The 18228-nt window shown below is 43.5% G+C and overlaps 2 protein-coding genes across 4 annotated transcripts; one reads left to right on the top strand and one right to left on the bottom strand.

Annotated features, from left to right (window-relative positions):
- Positions 1-1589: 1589 nt before the first annotated feature.
- COPS3 (COP9 signalosome subunit 3) lies at positions 1590-10253 on the bottom strand. The gene is made up of 12 exons (XM_042438551.1): positions 10082-10253; positions 8517-8646; positions 7074-7186; positions 6929-6978; positions 6321-6413; positions 4691-4870; positions 4347-4487; positions 3615-3788; positions 3215-3301; positions 2852-2965; positions 2503-2583; positions 1590-1927 (listed from the first exon to the last, which is right to left on the bottom strand). The coding sequence occupies exons 1-12, from the start codon at positions 10134-10136 to the stop codon at positions 1874-1876; spliced, it is 1272 nt and encodes a 423-aa protein (XP_042294485.1). The 5' UTR covers positions 10137-10253; the 3' UTR covers positions 1590-1873.
- A 1761-nt stretch (positions 10254-12014) lies between these two features.
- NT5M (5',3'-nucleotidase, mitochondrial) lies at positions 12015-16506 on the top strand. 3 transcript variants are annotated; one of them, XM_042438623.1, is made up of 5 exons: positions 12015-12284; positions 12547-13228; positions 14198-14298; positions 14443-14503; positions 15607-16506. In XM_042438623.1, exons 2-5 carry the CDS (start codon positions 12899-12901, stop codon positions 15955-15957), a joined length of 843 nt encoding a protein of 280 aa, XP_042294557.1. In that variant the 5' UTR covers positions 12015-12284; positions 12547-12898; the 3' UTR covers positions 15958-16506. The 3 variants fall into 3 exon arrangements, with proteins under 3 accessions (XP_042294557.1, XP_042294558.1, XP_042294556.1); XM_042438624.1 differs by adding an exon at positions 14961-15075 and having other exon boundaries at positions 12015-13228; positions 15607-15884; XM_042438622.1 differs by having other exon boundaries at positions 12015-13228.
- Positions 16507-18228: the final 1722 nt, after the last annotated feature.

The following is an 18228-nucleotide window of genomic DNA, read 5'->3' as shown; positions in this document are numbered from 1 at the left end:
GCTTGCAATATGAAATTCCCTACAGGAGAGTGAGCTTCAGAGGCAAAGCAAAAGGGGGTAGAAAGCAATCGCACCTTTTGGGACACAATAATCTTGGTTTGTTGCATCACTGACATCATCAATATTACTATTATTGTATTTCTCCTCTCCTCACAGTGGGTTGCAGCATAGTTACACAAAACAGGAACTATGAAGCTGCATCTCTACGCAATGTTTACATGACGATACGTAGGACAATAAATAGAACATTCATGTTTAAAAATCCATGGCTTCCAAACTGAAAATTTAAAAGGCTCCTATCCCTTTTATAAGAGTTACGTAGAAGAGGAAATGTAAATTGCAACTAGGTTAAGAAACAATTCTTTCTGGAACTCCCTCTCCTATGCAACCATTGAAAGTAAAGGAACCATCTCCAGTTTTCCTGTTATCCCTATTGTCAGTATCATGATTAGCTTTTACCTTACAGGGCTATTTGCAATGTATGTAGGACAGTAGTTTAAACGTTCTGGAAGTGCTATACGAATAGTGGGCATTAGAGAAAGAAAGGGGGAGGTGGGCTAGATAATATTATTATTATTATTATTATTATTGTTATTGTTATTTCCCCACGTTTGTTAATGTCACTAATCCTACTGTATTGCTTGGCAAATGACAAGCCACCTTCCAGAATGTGGATGCCTTCTCCCTTTTCAGGACTCATTGCATTTGAGAAACACATGAACTCCCACAGTAACCAAAGCCCTTTTGCAAACCAGAATCCAAGAGCAGGAATTACACCAAATTCAGATGATCCTGCTCATTCAGTATTGTCTACGCTTCCAGACAACGGATCTTCAGGGCTTCAGACAGGTTTTTCCAGAGTCTAGATCCATGGCCTTCAGTATGCAACTTTGCCCTGCTCTGCAAATCGATGCTTACATAGAAACCTATGTAACCGTAGCGAACAGGTTCTACGTATGTAACACTAAACCACAGTTCAGGCCAGGATAAGACACAAACAAGCCACTGTTTGCAGGAAATCAGATTTAAAACTGTGCCACGCTTATTTAAAGTCGTGCAAGATGTCCGCAGGATTGCTGTAAATACCAGTGACCCAGTATTAATGCTAACAGTGACATCCAAGGATTTAAGTGGACTTCCGTTGCCTTCTTTTAAGCAAAAGGATCACTGGCAAATCAACGTCTTTTAGGGAGGATGTCCAGCCAGATTCACAGGTTACTTCAGTTTTATCTGGCGAAGAGAAAGTTCTCTTTCGCCACATCTTGGGTTTGGATAAAATGAAAAGGGGATGAAGCCAACAATAAAAAGCTTGGAGATATTACTGTCTGTAACTGAGGCTTAAAATGCTGGGGAGTGATGGCATGTGGCGGTTTAATGCGCAGCGTGAAAAAGGAGCAGCATTTCCCCTCATTGTCAGTGTTTTGGTTCAGACAAAACCTTAAGAAGACTGGTTTTATAAAACAAACAAATGGAGAGAGAGAGAAAAGCTTTTAAACGAACTAGCTTTTCATCTTGACAACCTAAAACGCTTTGAATTTGGCATAGGGGAAAAAAGGGGGGCATGACATAAACAGCGATATTCAAGCCACTTAAAACAAAAAGTAAATTATTTAATGCATTCACAATGTTAATCGCAAGATAAATCCACAACAGAATGAGATATTTTTCCATTTCTTTGCCGAGCAATTTTTGTTTTAATCATACAGTACTGAAGAGACATCATTTTACGCTTTCCTCAATGTCCTCAACGTGCAGCAGCCGGTTCCCTGCTTTGTGGGGGATATTTTTATTTAAACACTCAGATCCTAAAGGTGGTTCTCTTTAGATTTTTATTTTTTGGCTCTACAACCGAGTAGCAAGCAAAATGGGATTTTCAGGAGTAACTGGATGGTTTGCTGCCTGATTCGTCTTCTTGAGAGCCCATACTCTGTCAAAGGGAAAAAGAAGTGTTTGTAGTTAATGCCTATATCCAAGAAGTCACTAAAGATCTGCTTTTCAATTTCTGCATCATTATAAAGCAAGGAATGGAAAACACATCTAGAGCATGCAAATATTCGAAGCCATTAATTAAGGTTCAACCCATTGCAACTTAAAAGGATTATTTTTTCCTGTAAGAACAAGTGAATTAGTAGCTTTAAAAGAGTTACAGCCCTAAGGAGGGCCCTACAGATGCTCCCTCTGGCTCTTAAGGTGTTATTTGCATTGCAAAATGGCTGTACATTTTGGAATAAGAAAACAGTGTCTGCAGAACAAAGTCATGTGAATCATGCAGGATTGCTGATAGTGCCACCTACAAGGTAAGTGTCCCATACAGGACAAGCCCATGAGAGAAGGAGTGTTTTCTACTCAACTGGGGGTACTTGCTTTGTGCTTTGTTCCAGATACAACCAATTTTTAATTATGTTAAACAGCGCAGAGCATTCATGTGTGTTTTAGTACTTTAGTACTGAGCAGGAGGGGAGATGAAGAACATAAGGCATGCGCGCAAACAGACAGACTTACTTTCTGCACAAACTGAGGGTTCACAGTGATCTCCTGGTCCATGGCTTTCAGTCTTTCATCGAGTTCTATACATTTCAGCATCTAGGAAGACCCATAAAAGCCATCATTTTGTTACTTTCCAAATGCATGCTAAAGCAGTATTTTCAGACATTATGGGATACTTTACAAAAGGCGGACAAAGCCATCTCCTCCTTCCCCTTACTAATTTAAGCACTATATCCTCCTATTTGCCATTCATCTGGAGGCCTTTGCTTTAGAGATGCCCAGAAAAGAGCTGAAGGAGGGTGGTCTTTTTTGGGACTACAATTTCCATGATCCCCCAACTCAAATGGTGCCTGGGATCTCTTACCTCCTGATCAATGTTGTGAAGCATTGCTGGGTTGTTGTATTTCTCAGGATTATCGTGGAAACAGACCATACCATCTTTCTGGTTAATACTTGCAAAAATTTCACCATCTTCTATCTGGAAAAAGCAAAGTTTTAAGCATCATTGACATTGCAGCCCACCAATGGAAACTGTCAATAACTTTGTTAACCTCTCCAAACAGCAAACCAATCAGTATCGTTCCCCGTTTCAAACTCACTCCTGCTACTACACTCAGAACACACCTCTCATATCTATTCGACAACTTAATTGACAGTTTTAAGAAGAAAGCCTCCTCGTCCTTCCAAATCAAAAGTGTACATAGTTTAAGTGGGGCTCAAAACTTACCATATGAAGGACATACTTTTCTGCTTCCTGAGGCCCCAACAGCTGCACTCGACTAGCCATGTCTTGTAGTGACAGTGTTAAGAAGGTCTGAAATTCAGAAGAGCAAAACTGTGAGAGCTATGAAACCCTTTTTGTTCTGTCACTTCTTCCCCCATGCTTTAGGACCCAGAATGAGCACCTCAAAATGGCAGCCTGCCGGTCAGACAAAGAAATGATTCACATCATTCTCTTGTCAGGAACCCTTTTAGCATTGCTGTGTTTAAACAGGCTACTTAGTTTTTCAGCCTCTATGAGCATGAAAGAGCTACACAACATCCCCAAGGACACACAGGAAGATCCAGGAATGGCTACACAACCCAGCCCAACCTCTAAGGGTGCTGAAACAGACAGACAGATTCACCTTAGTTAGCCTTTGAATATTCTTCTTATAGAGAGACGACAAGCACTGCTTGACCAAGCCCATATTGTTATCCCTGGTGAACGTCTCGCTATGCTTGTTGACCAGATTCCGCAGCTCTGAGGGCTTATTGGTTGCATACACTTGTGCTAGTTCGTGATACGCATTGCTAAGAGGCTGCAATGAGAAGTCAACACACATTAGAGCAATGTAAGGACAGCTTAGCCATAAATGAAGGAAATTCCTCTCCACACTGTTCATCAGGGAGAAATGCTCTCAAGAGCTGTCTAGTATAGTTCTCCATGATCTCTAACCTTCTCCTCTCAGCCCTCTTCCTCCAATCCTTTTTAGCTGAAGTTGCCAGGGTTCAAATCAATTACTCTGACTGTCAAGGGTATTCTCTACTGCCAAACTTTAGGAAACGGAGTGATTCTGCTACCCTTTCTCCTGTTCCCTATTTGTTTTCTTTATTTTCCAAGTACTGTAGGACATATTGTTCTACTTGTTTGCAGCACCATTCTATATCTTGTGAACGTCTCTTTATTAACTGTACCATGCATTATTATCATTAAGCTTTATTTAAATAGCGCTGTAAATTGTACATAAGAGCAGACATGGTGCAGTGATTTGAGTGTTGGAGTAGGACTCCAGGAGGGTTGTCAGACATCAAAGTCCACCTGAAGGCACAGAGAATCAACAAACCAACTATACATGATGCAGTTTCTGGAGTCTTACCTTAACAAATCTACCGACTATCTGGGACGTGTATTTCGGCAGCTGCTGTACTTTGCCAAGTAGTATCAATGAAACTAAGATATACTTTTTATAAGATTCCAGCATAATATGACTGACCGCCATGGCAGGAGTAGTTATAGCCTGACCAAAAGAAAGAAGGGAAGGAAAGGGAGATGAGTACCATCAAGGCTCCTGATACATCCCAAACTGACTTCTGTTTCTACACTGCAGGCATCCAAGGCACTTAAATTTTCCATATTCGTTTTAACATAACTATTATAATCTGTGGCATTAAAAAAATAAATAAAACACTCTCTTTTAATACGCAGAGGGATCAAACGTACCTGTTCATAGAAGTAGAGCGCTCGCTCAAAGTTCTTGAGCCCAGTGTATATCATGCCACCATAGTAGTAGTAACATAGAAAGTGCTTTGCATCATATGCCCCGTTCTCTTTACAGATATCCATCATGTCCACATCTAGATACGGTAGGGCAGGTTTAAAGCATTTGGCTAACAAACAGAGCTAAAAATAAAACAGACCAGGGTTACAAAGGAGAGAGGCCACTTTGATGTGCTGAAGAAAAAGAGCTTAAATTGCAAATCACAGCAAAACACAACCTGTGACAGTTATAAATCCCAGAAAAGAATGACAGGAAATGTTTGCATTGTTACTTTTTCTCCCTTTAACGTGAGATAATTACTATTAAGATTCCCCAGAAGTATAGACTATCACAGCATTGGGAAAGGGCAGGTTTAAAGCTGCCATCTACAGAAGTGGGCATAAATATGTTAGTTTTCTAGTAAGGTTTTGTTTGATTCTTTGCTGGCAGCAAAGCATTCTCGATCCTCTAATTACTTGTTGTCTCTCTGGTGCTGGATTGGGAAAAAAGCCAAAGTGAGCTTCAAGTTAATGAAGTAATCTGATGCCAATTCATAAAGATACAGAATGCCACCATTCAGGCAGGTTATATTACCAGCAGCACTAAATGCCATCTGGAATGCTCTACCACTGCATGTGGCTTTCTCCATTCCTGGGTTTAAGTCAAAGAGAAAAGGTAAAAGCTACATGTTGTGAACCTATGTCATTGCTATCCAACTGTCAAGGAAGAGCTAATTTTAGAAAACAACTCTATGGGCTGCGGAGGAGGCGAAGGGAAGCCAAGCACTTTCCTAGAACTGGAGGATCTAAAGATGGTAGTGCACATGCTAGTAACCTCAAGGCTGGACTTCTGCACTGTGTTGTACATTGGGTTACCTCTGTCCCAAGTTCAGAAACTTCAATTAGTTCAAAACCTGGCAGCCAGATAGTTTACTGGTACATCTTGAGTCCTTATATTACATAATATTAAAACCATTCCACTGGATGCCAATCCATTCTCAGGCAAAGTGCAAAGTGTTGGTTATTACATTTAAAGTCCTACAAGGTTTGGGTCCAGGTTACCTACAGGACAGCCTTCTCCTGTACACAGTGTCCTCTGGGAGACACCTATTTCTACTAACAGGCAGACTGTGAGGCCGAGGACGTTTTCCTCAGCCATTCACACACTATGGAATAACCTGCTGGTCATCAACCAGAAGTGCTGTCTATACTTAAAACAGCAGTAAAGACCAATCTCTTCCAGCAGGCTTTATTATTTTTTAATTATTAATTTTAAAACATTACTGCTGAATTTAAATATGCATTGCTGTTATATGCTCTTTTAACTGATGCTATGTGTTATGTTATTTGTTATTGTTCCCTGCTTTGATCCACAGGGAGAGGTGGGTAAAAAATCATCATCATCATCATCACCATCATCACCACCACCACTCAAAAGTTCCAAAGTAGCACAGGAATCGGGCAAAGACCCCACAGACATTTATGTTTCCCCAATCTATTCTTCGGCATTCAACACCAGAAGGAACTTAGGGTTATTTTGCAAGGCCACTTGAAGTCCAGTTACCAAGCCATCATCCTGTTAAGAGTCCCTTACCTGACATAGATCTGCATGTATTGAGGTCAACTGGTTGGTATTCATCTGCATCTTGTCTATGGCTTGCCTGAGAATGCCAATTCCTCGCAAGGGCTGTGAGAAATGGAAAAAGCCTCTCTTGATTAAGTGTCCTCACAGTTACCACACTTAAAAATGAAAAACCACCCATGAATTGATCATGCCACATCACTGAGACAAGCCCTAAAGATACCTAGTCGAAAGCCAAAATTAATGCTTGCTACATTAATGTAATGCTACAATCCCCAGCATCCCCAAGCCTCTAAAATACCTTACTGAATATGTGAATAGCAAAAGACAGAGAACTAGAGCTGATGAAAGAAAAGCCATCCTTGGATACATTCTGGAATATGATTTCAAGCGATCTCTAGAAGGTTCTAAATGGAAGGATTACCTGACCTGCTTGGTTCAATTCAGGTTAGAACAAAACGTTTGCTCAAACATGCTGAACTGTTGTGTGACATTTCTGCCCCTGGTATCAAGTTTTCTGTTAAGGAATGCCCAAGAACACGGGTACTTCTTTCAATGAGGTATACCTCTACAATGACTACCTCAATTCTAAGTACTGGATTGTTCACGCTCTTACTTACCTGCTTCCGTTCCACAAGGGCATTTGTCAACTGGTGACACAAGCCAGCAACTAGAGGCAAGGAGGAGAAAGAGAAGAAATGAGAACCTCCCCAAGCAAGAAACACATCAATTGTGAGAACATGCGAGAGGGCAAAACTAACTCACAAGTGTCTGTTGCGTATCGAATGTGCTCCCCGTTACAAGTGCTGATGAAAAGCTGGACCTGCGAGAATAACGTTTCGAAGTCAGGGACGCTGGGCATAGAAAACTTCACAAACCTAAAAACGAGACAGAACACGTGCTTGATGTGTATTTGTTTCTGTGAGCTCTTCTAAGGTCTCAAAGAGACAGGTGCCAAGCCACAGAGCAAAGCAGAAATATCCTGAAGGAACAGAGCTTTCGCTTCAGAAAATAAGTCTGATGTACCACCTTGAAAAGCCAAGGAAACCCAAGCGCAGACGCTGATCTCCTAAGAAGCACAGACAAAACTGTTTCCCAAAATTGAGCACTCACAATTTACTTTACAAGAAGCTTACCCAAATGTTTGGGATCATGTATTTTCCAGCATATCCAACACACTACATACAGTTGCCTACCTCAAACTTGGACCATTCAGACAACAACTCCTACCTGGAAAGTACCAGTTTGGCCAACATCTCATGCCCCTTGTCCCCAGAAGTAGCACTGGATGTCTCTTGTATCCCTATGCTCTCTAAACCATCTACAGCATGGCCATTCAAATAACCCCCTACAATGATAGCAAGACAAACTTCCCTCCATGTCTTTCCAACCAAGCAAAATTTAATGAGAACAACTGGCAAACATAGCAAGTTTAATGAGAACAACTTGCTATGTTTGTTATAAGGTCCACAAGATCCAGCTCCCTACTCCCATCTCTGTACCATAAAGCCAAAACTCCAGACAATGGCCCATATATACTTTTATATATAGAAGTATATCCTATATACTTTTTAGTCTGGCATAAATATGCACAAGCATAGATAGACTGGATCCCACAGTTCTACAACTGAGTGCACCACACAAGTGCCAAGATACTGAGCTCATTCCTTACACACCAGCTCACTCCTAACACAAGTGCCAGTGTGGTGTAGTGGTTTCAGCACTGGGCTACAACTCTGGAGATCAGGGTTGAATTCCCTGCTTGGCCAAGTCACACACTCTCAGCCCCAGAAAACCCTATGATAGGTTTGCTTTAGGGTCACAGTAAGTCAGAAACAACTTGAAGGGGCAAAACAACTCCTAACGCATCAAGTCCAACATGAGAGAGAAATATGTGTGTGTGTGTGTGTGTGCGCGCACAGCACAAATGAATGCACTTACACAACCTCTGAAGAAGTATAACCACTTGCATAATTTTTATGCTAGCTCAGCACTCCAAAGAACCCGAACCTAGAAATCCCTCGTCGAACTCCCTGCATTTACCTGAATTCAAGCAGAAATGTGAACTAAAACAGAAACGCACTGAAAGGAATCGCCATAAAGATGCAAGATAGAGCCTTGAGGTCTTGCACACAGGTCCATAACCCATTGAAACCTTAAAACTCTTGTATGTTTGTTTGTTTTAACAAATGACAAAACATGACTTACAAAACAGCCAGGACCCCCAGGGAATGCTCTTGCACATCCAGGGCCCCAAGCACTGTATCCAGGTGAGAGAGGTTTTTTGCTAGCAGCTCTCCACTTTTGTTGATCAGTTCACAAAGTTGAGTCATTTGCCCTGGAATAGCAAAAACATATATTTATACTATTACATTTGTTTTGGGTGTAACAATATAAAATCCTCTCTCACACACACACAGAGGTTGTTTTTGTTGATTTAAAACACTCTTGATCCAAACGATGAAGACAAGGCTGAAAAGCCAAGAAGGAAAACTCTAGTACAAAGAAGGCTGCAAGCACACACACAACGACGACAAATACGTATACAGCAAGCCTTCCTTATCCACGGGTTGTTTTTTATCCATGGATTCAAAGCCTGAAAATACACAAACTTCCATAGGCAAACTTTGACTTTGCCCTTTTATAGAAGGGGCACCATTTTTACAATGCTGTTATGTCACAGCGGGTGGAACCAAAGCCCAGCAAATACCAAGGGCCCATTGTGTATGAGTGTGTCTGTGTGTGAGAAAGAGAGCCAGTGTGGCGCAGTGGTAGGACTCAGACTCTGGAGACCTGGGTTCGAATCCCAGCTCAGCCATGCAAACCCATTGGGTGCCCTTGGGCAAGTCACACTCTCTCGGCCTCAGAGGAGGGCAATGGCAAACCCCCTCTGAAGACACTTGCCAAGAAAAGCCCACAACAGATCAGCCTCAGGGTCGCCATAAGTCGGAAATGACAACAAGACAACCAACAAACAGGAGGCCAGGCTCTGTGTTCAGTTCAAGGGCGAAGAGGCTGAGCCGTCCAAGCGCTGATACTGTACACTGGTCACACACCGGGATGTGTATCCAGCTGTGCAATGTTGCCGTTCAACACAAGAGGGGCATAAAAACGACTTGAAGGCACACAACACACACACCTTGCCCTGGGGAAGTACAACAAAATCCACACAACAGTGACACAACCAAATTGTATCAAATACATGAGGCAAGTGTTGGAAGACCTGGGGAAGCGATTTACGCACTCTGCTTCAGACACACATACACAAACACACCCTTCCCTTGCCCTGGGGAAGTGCAACAACCCCCCCCAAATCCACACAACAGTGATACCTTTATAGGGCCAACCAAAATGCACAAAGTACATGAAGCAAGAGCTGGAAAGCCTTTGGAAGCGACCCACCCAAATAAACACACCCTTCCCTTGCTTTGGGGAAGTACAACAACCTCCCAAACCCACAGGGCAGTGATACCTTGATAGGGCCAACCCAAATGCACCCAATACATTGGAAGCCCTGGGGAGGAGCGGCCCAAAGCACACATGCAGCGAGAACCACCATCCCAGCCTGAGACCGCTTTGCCTTGACTCAAGGCGAGCCATTCCTGGGAAGTGTAGTTTGGCGAGCCATTGAGCCTCGAGGGCTCTGGGGCCCCGTTAAACTACAGTTCCCATGATCCTCCAGGGCTGCTCAAGCGGTTCCAAAGTGGGCTCTTCCTCCAGCGGGCCTCCCTCCGGCCTTCGCCCGCAGCCAGGCCCAGCCCAGCCCGGGTCACCTTGGGCCGAGAGCTGCCTGACGCTGTTGACGAACTGCTCCAAGGCGGAGGCCATCTTGGCGGCCCTCCTCTCGGGGAACCCAGAGACAAGGCCGCAGCCTCCCTTCGCCTCCGCTCCTTTGCCGCAGCCGCCCGCCGGCCTCGCCTTCCCTGGCCGCCTCGGTGACGTCACCCGCGCGCCGCAGCCAATCAGGCGCCGCGCAACTGCTCCGGCGTCACTTCCGCCCGCCCCCGCCCTTCAGACGGCGCCGTTGTTGCCACGGCAACGCGCGTTTTTTCTCTCCCCTTCAGCCTTTTGTGTGTCGTGGTAACGAAATGATCCTCCTTTCTTTCTTTCCCCTGACACTGGCCGAGATTTCATCCTTCCGGTCCAAACTGTATTGCTTTGGCCAATGCCCTTGCCACACAAAACAATCCAACAACATAACAACAAAATAACACCCACATAAGTATTATATATATATATATAACACACAACACACACACACACACACACACACACATTACAATATCTTATATATGTTGTGTTATACAGGATTCTATATATTATATATATATATAGTATATTGAGCATAATAAGATATTAGTATTATTATGAGTATTATTATTATTAACCTGTATTTATAAAGCCTGTAAATTTACACAGCACTGTACATGCAATCTTTTTTAATTGGACTGTTTTCCCCTATCAATAATATTAATATATGTTATAATATCATATATTTCCATAGAATGAATAGAATAGAATATAAGATAATATAATATATATATGAATACATAACAGATATTCATTTTTATAATATTATTATATATATAATATATAATACACTAACATATACTGTACTGATATTAATATCTTTATCATATGTAAATATAATTATGATATATATATATATATATAAACATACTATACTATATATTGTGTGTGTGTGTGTGTGTTTTTATATAAATTACAAATGTAATTATTACCTTGAACATTTATGGGCGATGTCCCTGCTATATTTATTTTCTTGCTATTTGGGGTCTGCTAAAGCCTACAAAGCTACTGGGCCAGGTCACATATTTGACCTACATTGCAGGCAGCCCTCTGTTTGGGACTGGCCTCCATTCTGAGCCTGGCTATGGTCCAAAACACACTGCAGAAATAATCCCAGTTTGAGACCCCTTTAACTGCCCTGGTTCTCAAGGATAGGAAATCTTAACAACTGTAGTTTATTATGGCACCAGAATTCTCTGACAGAGAAGGATCAATGGCTCACAAAACCACAGTTCCCAGGATTCCCTAGCATTGACCCAGGACAGTTAAGGCAGTCTCAAACTGGATTATTCCTGCAGTGTGTTTTGGATCTATGCCTCCTTTAATATCCCCAGCATCTGTTGTGTTTCCAGTCTGCACTTAATAATGGGACAGGTATTTTGGCAAAGCTTTTGCCTTGTTTCCTTGTGTGACCTTAAGCTCTTCTAAGGACAAGCTACAAAATGGAAGCAGCTCTGTGTGTGATGTGTATCTTCACAATAAATGTGCAAAGAATCTGCATTGCTTGGAAAGGTTTATTTTGGGGACTGCAATTCCCAGCAATCTGGGATTTCTTGTCAATTATCATCTCCAAAATAGACTTTCCCCTCTTCCACAAGCTCTGAATCCATTGCCAAGTTTGCCCTCTGCAGTCTGCAGCAAATTCCATCTGCATTGCTCAAGTTATATATAGCACTTGGAAGCCCTTTTTAACAAGGCTTCCAAAGCAGCCTGGGATTTGTAGTTTGCACAGAGGCTTGCACCTCTTTTTCTGGTCTAGGTTACCCCCCAAAAAACTACACTTCCCAAGGTGCTCTAGAAAGAGGGCTGGCTCTTGGGAAAGGTAGTCCAGGGAGGAGCCATGTTTAATGCTTCAGCAGAATCCCTCCCCTGAACTACAAATCCCAGGGTCCTCTAGGCTTCGCGAGGTGTGTTCCTGATCCTTGTTGCTAAATTTTCCCTTCTTGGAAAAGGAGGAGGAGGAGGAGAAAGAGGAACTGACCCCACAGCCTCCCTCTGACATTTGCAAAAACCCAATATTGCAAAATAGAAATTGCAAAAAGCAAGAGAGCCAATTGCAAAAACAGAGAGCAATTGCAAAGTGGAGAGGAGACATTGAGAGCCCTAAGAGAGGGATTTGCTGCAAGGTCCTATTCTTGCCGGGAGGAGATATCCTTTACAACTTGTGTGTGTGTGTGTGTGTGTGTGTTTGTTTTTTTTAGTGTGTGCAAGGGTTACACTACAACTCCCTTGCAAGCAACCCCTCCTTTTGCACCACCCTTTTCTTGGCACAAAGCAATGCCCACCCAAGGGTCTTTTTATAGAGGGAATTTGTGGCTGGGGGCAATGCCCACCTTCCCCTCTCCCCCCCTTCCCCCTTAGATCTCTTTTTTGGGGTGCAGCTTTAGCAAAAACCTATCACTCATCCCTTTTTTCCTATTCCAAACAGGGCACCTTGTAATAGGACTGCAACACAAAGGTGTGTGTGTGTGTCTCTGTGTTGTTGCTGTTTTCTTGTCAAGGAGGTGGATTGGAAGCCTCCATGCTGCAAAGGACCCCAAAGTGGAACTCGATCATCCATAACTTCAACCATCTTCCCAGGAAAGGCTATTTTTCTTTGCACGACTATTGGACCTCAAGGTGTCCCTTCCTCCATTCTCTCACTGCAGAGAAGGAAGGGCTGGGTTTGTAGACTTAGACATGGCATTGCTAGGGATGGCATTGCTAGGGTCCTGATCCAGCCCTCCTCCTTCCCCCTAAATGCACCCCCTTATTTTCTTTACCCTACCACTAAAAAAGCCATGCTATTCCTAGGCAGGGTTTTCTTGCACCAGCAGCAGCATCAGCCACTGTTGCAAGGCTGCTGCTTCGTCTCCTTAGGCATCCTTGGAGGGCTGGGGCATCATCATGGCAACAACAGTAGCAGCAGATCCAGGGGTTTTTCCTCCTCCTCCTCCTGCCTCAGGCATCTCAGGGTCTTGGTCGACATGGATGGGGTGCTGGCTGACTTTGAAGGAGGGTTTCTGCAGAAATTTCGAGCCAAGTACCCAGAGATGCCTTACATCCCTTTGGAGGACCGCCGGGGCTTTTGGGTCTCGGAGCAATATGGGCAGATGGACCCAATGCTGAGCGTGAGTCCAGCTTCTTTTTATCCTTGCATCTCAAGGATTAACTACTGTTACTTAATTAATAATAATAATAATTTATTGCAACAGAAGTATAACAATAAAATTTCATACAAATACCCATAGTGAACTACTAAGTTGCTTTTCTTCTTCTTTTCTCAGGATTTGTTGTTGTTGTTGTTATGTACTTATTTGTTGTTGTTTGCAGTTTGGCAAAATTACAGACCAGGCTGAACAACTCATCAATCTATTATTTTTATTGTTGTTGTTGTTGTTGTTGTTGTTGTTGTGAAGTCGAAGGCTTTCATGGCCAGCATCCATAGATTTTTGGGGGGTTTTTGGGCAATGTGGCCATGTTCTAGAATGGTTTATTCCTGACGTTATCCTTCCTATTATTCTATTCTTCTTTTTGACCCTCCTTCCATTCTCTGGTTGACATTCTGCTTTTCCTCTTGCGCAGCATCTTCTGACTTAATTAGCACAGGTTCCGATAAAAACGCAATCAATTATGCGTGATAAAATATAAATGAGATTAACGATGCTGTTGAAAACACCAATTAAAACCATTTTTAAAATGCCAAGACAGTAACAAGCAAGCAGTAAACTATTGAAAAAGACCAACGCATCCATTTTTAAAGCCCCTTGGCCTATTGCCTGAACAGAAAAATCTTGTCTTGCCCATCGGAAGGGCAGTAAGGGAGCTGGCCAGCAATAGCCTTCCTTACAAAGAGGTTCCTCTTCACAACAATAAAGTAATTAATATTTTGCATTGACTAAGAAGTAAGTAATGGATTTCTGCCTATGGGTATGTAACTTCATACCATTAGACCTGGTCCTACCCTCTGGGGAACCAAAGAGCAAACCTACCCTCCTCTCTCATTTGTTCTTGTGAAAAGGAAAGCCACAAAGAGGACGAGGGAGTTAACAGTCCCTTTCTCTTGTGTCCCCCCTGCCCAAATCCGTATCTCCCTTCAGGACAAGGCGATCAGCATTTGGGAATCCAAGAACTTCTTCATCGACCTGGACCCGATCCCAGGCGCCGTGGAAGCGGTGAAGCAGATGGCAAAGTTAGAAGAGTGAGTATGGTGCCTTTACGGTGCCCAACATGGAGTCTGCTTTACCAGCAGCTGGACATTTCCATTGCTCATCTATGACAACCCAGTCAAGCAGGGCTCTTATTTTCCTCTCATTATTATTTTCCTCTTTCCATGTGTGTACAGGACGGATGTCTTTATATGCACAAGTCCCATCAAGAAATACCACTATTGCGCATATGAAAAGGTAAGGACTACAAATATAAATACATCTTGAGTTTAAGAAGGGCCCCTCCATTCAGGGCAAATGCCTCAAGAGGTTGCAGTATTGGTAGCTACAGTTCCTTTTCAAACAATATCTAAATTATATTTCTGTGGATGCTCAAGTCCCATTAAACACAACGCTGTAGTGTAGTGGTGTCCCTTATATAAAATAACAAAATCAAGGTTTGCTTTTTGGATGTTGTAACTTTTTTGGAAGATATAACATTTCTGCAGTGTGGATGCGGCCTGAGTCCTGTTTCTTTAGACCAAACCAGAAAAGCCCTCCATTTCCCAAGAATTTAAGCTCAAGTTCTTTCTCTCTTCTCCCCGTTTGCTCTGTCTTTTTATTACTCACTGGGAAAGAGAAACATATCCTTTCCTAATCCTAACAGGCCAGTGGCTTTCTTCCAGCCTTTTCTTCTTCCCCCTTTTCTTTCCAGTATGCCTGGGTGGAGAAGCATCTGGGTCAAGAGTTTCTGGAGCACATTGTCCTCACCCGGGATAAAACGGTGGTCTCCGGTGACCTGTTGATCGATGACAGACTTGATATCATAGGTAAAGACCCCTGAGAGAGGACATCCATGAGGCTAGGGACTATTTTCTAAGCCCCAGAATCCACATCTATAGGTGGCCATAATCCTATATGTAACCAAAAAAAAACCATTTCCTATTGGGGGGGGGGATTGCTTCCAGGTTACGGGATTTTTGCTCCATGTTGCGTGTGTCCCATTCCCAAGATATCTCATTATGTGCATGCAGATATTCCAAAATGAAACAAAAATGAAAGCCCAAACATGTCTGGTCCCAGGCGTTTTGGATAACGGAGACTCAACCTGTAAAAGATTAGTAGTAACCAAGGGAATGTTAGCACAGCAAATGTCAGAGTACCACTTGAGAATGACTTTCAGTGTCTCACTCTCTGCAATGCTAGGCATCTGGGGACTGAAGGGGAACTATTCATAGGAGACAGGATTTTTAAAGGGGTGGCAATGATCTCTCCCTCCTGCCCCCATAAGTACACTCCTGGGTCTGGCCATGATATGATCAAGCTGGTATCTTCAACAGTTTGTTTCTTCTACCTTCCAGGAGCTGAGAAGAGGCCAAACTGGGAGCACATCCTCTTCACAGCCTGCCACAACAAACACCTGGAGCTTCAACCTCCCCGTCGCAGACTCCACTCTTGGGCTGACAACTGGAAGGCCATCTTGGATAGCAAGCGGCCCTTGTAGGCCAGGCTTCCCAAAGGGTTCCTTTGCCAAGTCCAAGAAGACGAAGGACCTGTATGGTGCTGGCCCCCAAACCGAGGCAGGAACAGGAAAGACCTTCAGGGTCGGAAACAAGAGCCAAGAAGACCCTCCAGACATAAGGTGCTCTCCTGCCTCCAACTCCAGTCTGCTGACATGGTCACAAAGCTGGGAATGGAAGCTACAGAGATGAGGGCCACCACAGGTCAGGTCATGTTTGCCAAATGTGCTTCTTGTGCCTGGATCTCTCTACCACCAAGGGCATCTTAATGCGCTGATTGGCCTGTTCAGGCTTTGTGTCTCCCAAGCACTGTTTAGCTTTATATCTGGCTTCCCAAAAAGAGGGCAGCCTTCATTTGCTTCTTCTCCCAATGGACTTTATGGGACTGAAATACTGTTCGCCTCAAAACAGGACGCTCAAGAAAAATAAGCTTCCTGGGGTGAAAACCACGCAGAAGCCATCCTTTCAGACCTCAGATTCTCAGTTGGAATCCCACATGTGTGAGCCAGCTCATTACACTAGTTTGTTCATGAAGGAAAGACATTTTCCATGGCTTCAAAAAAATACCTTCTTTGTTGTTAGTTTAGAGTTGTTCAAAATGGCAACTCGGCACCAAAGGTTTGAGAGCAAAGCCCTGGTTCCAAGCTGGGTCTTTCCTCAAATGTAAAGGTTTAAAAAAACCCAAATGCAAGTGTCCTATAACTTGTAGTGTTGTTGACAAATAAAAGGGAATGAGAAACATTTAGAACATTTGCAAGTCTGTTTGAGGGAAAAGCATTGGTTGGAGAACCTGAGGGGTTAACTGTAATTTTCCCTCAGCTCCTGGGTAATGTTTAGCGGGAGAAAATATATATCTTTAAATATTTTTGTGGGGAAAGTGTGGTGGGGGAGCAGCCCTTCAAGGTTTCCTGGGGTGCAAATGCAGCCTTCTAGCCTTCTTTCCCAGCACAGGTCTTATTATTCCCATCCCATCCCTTCTTCTCTTCTCTCTCCTGCTCACTTCATGCAATGAAAGTACTTTTGCGCTTTGAAAACCTGGCAATACTGACTAACATACCTTGTCCGGTTCTAGCACTTGGGTACCACTTTAACTGCCATGGCTCCCTCCTGTGGAATCCTGGGATTTGTAGACTGGGGTGATCCTTTCCACTGGGTCGTGATAATGCACTCCTCTGACTTTTAGCCCTAGAGCTCCTTTGCAGAGCTTTCTAAGTGCTTCCTCCAAGATTTCATAGGATGAAGCCAGGACAGTTGAAGTGGGACCAGACCACTAAGACTGCAGTGCAGATACTGTACACTCGGAGTTGTGGTTAAAGGCAGGTAAGCAGACATCAAGGGCCACTGTTTGGAAAGTTGGCAAGCCCATAGGAGCAGAAAGAGCCAGCCTGGCTTTGTCCTGAGTCTTCCACAGGAGGGCAGCATAAGCAAAGGCATCATTTACCTTTTCAGCTGCAAAACACTCAGGTGCTGGATTGAATGGACCTGAGCTGGCCAGAACACCAGGTTACTTTTTGCTTAAGAGCATCCATAAAAACATAAAAGGAGGTGTCCAAGGAGCAGAAAACCCTCCACGCTACTGACTATATGGATTTTGATAATTGCAATCAAGTTCACCTCTACTTATGGTGACCCTATCATATGTGTCAGAGTGGTTTGAGCATTGGATTATGACTTTGGAGACCATGGTTCAATTCCCACCTTGGCCATGAAACCCATTAGGTGACTGTGGGCAAGTCACTTGTCTCTAAACCTTAGGGGAGGGCAGTGGCAAGCCGCCTCTGAATAAATCTTGCCAAGAAATCCCCCTGATAGGTTCACCTTAGGGTCGCCATAAGTCAAAAAATGACTTGAAGGCACACGACAGCAACAACCAGAATCCCCTAGCCATGCTGATAAGGAGAATTGGGGAGCTGTAGTCCCTGGATTCGCTTTTTCAAGCCCTGGATTTTTGCAGAGGTATCTCTACACTGCTTTTAAGGGGCTCTTTGGAAGAAAATTTTGGAGGGAAGCAAAATGCAAACATTTGTAGCAGTAGCGTCTTCCCATTTCTCACCGGAGGACTTCATAATTTTGCAAACCTTCCTCTTCTCCCACCCAAACACTCTAAAGCGCTTTCCTTTTCCATGTTTGTGATTTGCTGCCTGCGGCCAACTGAATCTCAAGTAGGGAAACTTTTGAGCCCTTTGACGTCAAGGAGTGTTTTGGTCAGCTCTGTTCCTTTGCCGAGGGAACAGCGGCCAAAGCGCTGACCGGCGGCTGAAAGGAAGGGTTGTTTTTGACTTTCACTTGGAGCCAGAGAACTGGTCAGGTATTTAATTGAGTTTGGTTACGTCTCAGTGGATTTCTGTTCCAGCAATAGCCACCGCTGTCAATAGGGGTGGAGAAAATAACACGGACGCGCAGCCAAGGAGTTCAGCTATATCTGTTAATGCAAGAGAACCAAACTCCCTGACCTTAGTTTTG

The sequence above is a fragment of the Sceloporus undulatus genome, chromosome 8, assembly GCF_019175285.1.
Source record: "Sceloporus undulatus isolate JIND9_A2432 ecotype Alabama chromosome 8, SceUnd_v1.1, whole genome shotgun sequence".
NCBI lineage: Eukaryota > Metazoa > Chordata > Lepidosauria > Squamata > Phrynosomatidae > Sceloporus > Sceloporus undulatus.
This window is presented reverse-complemented; position numbering and strand designations above follow the sequence as displayed.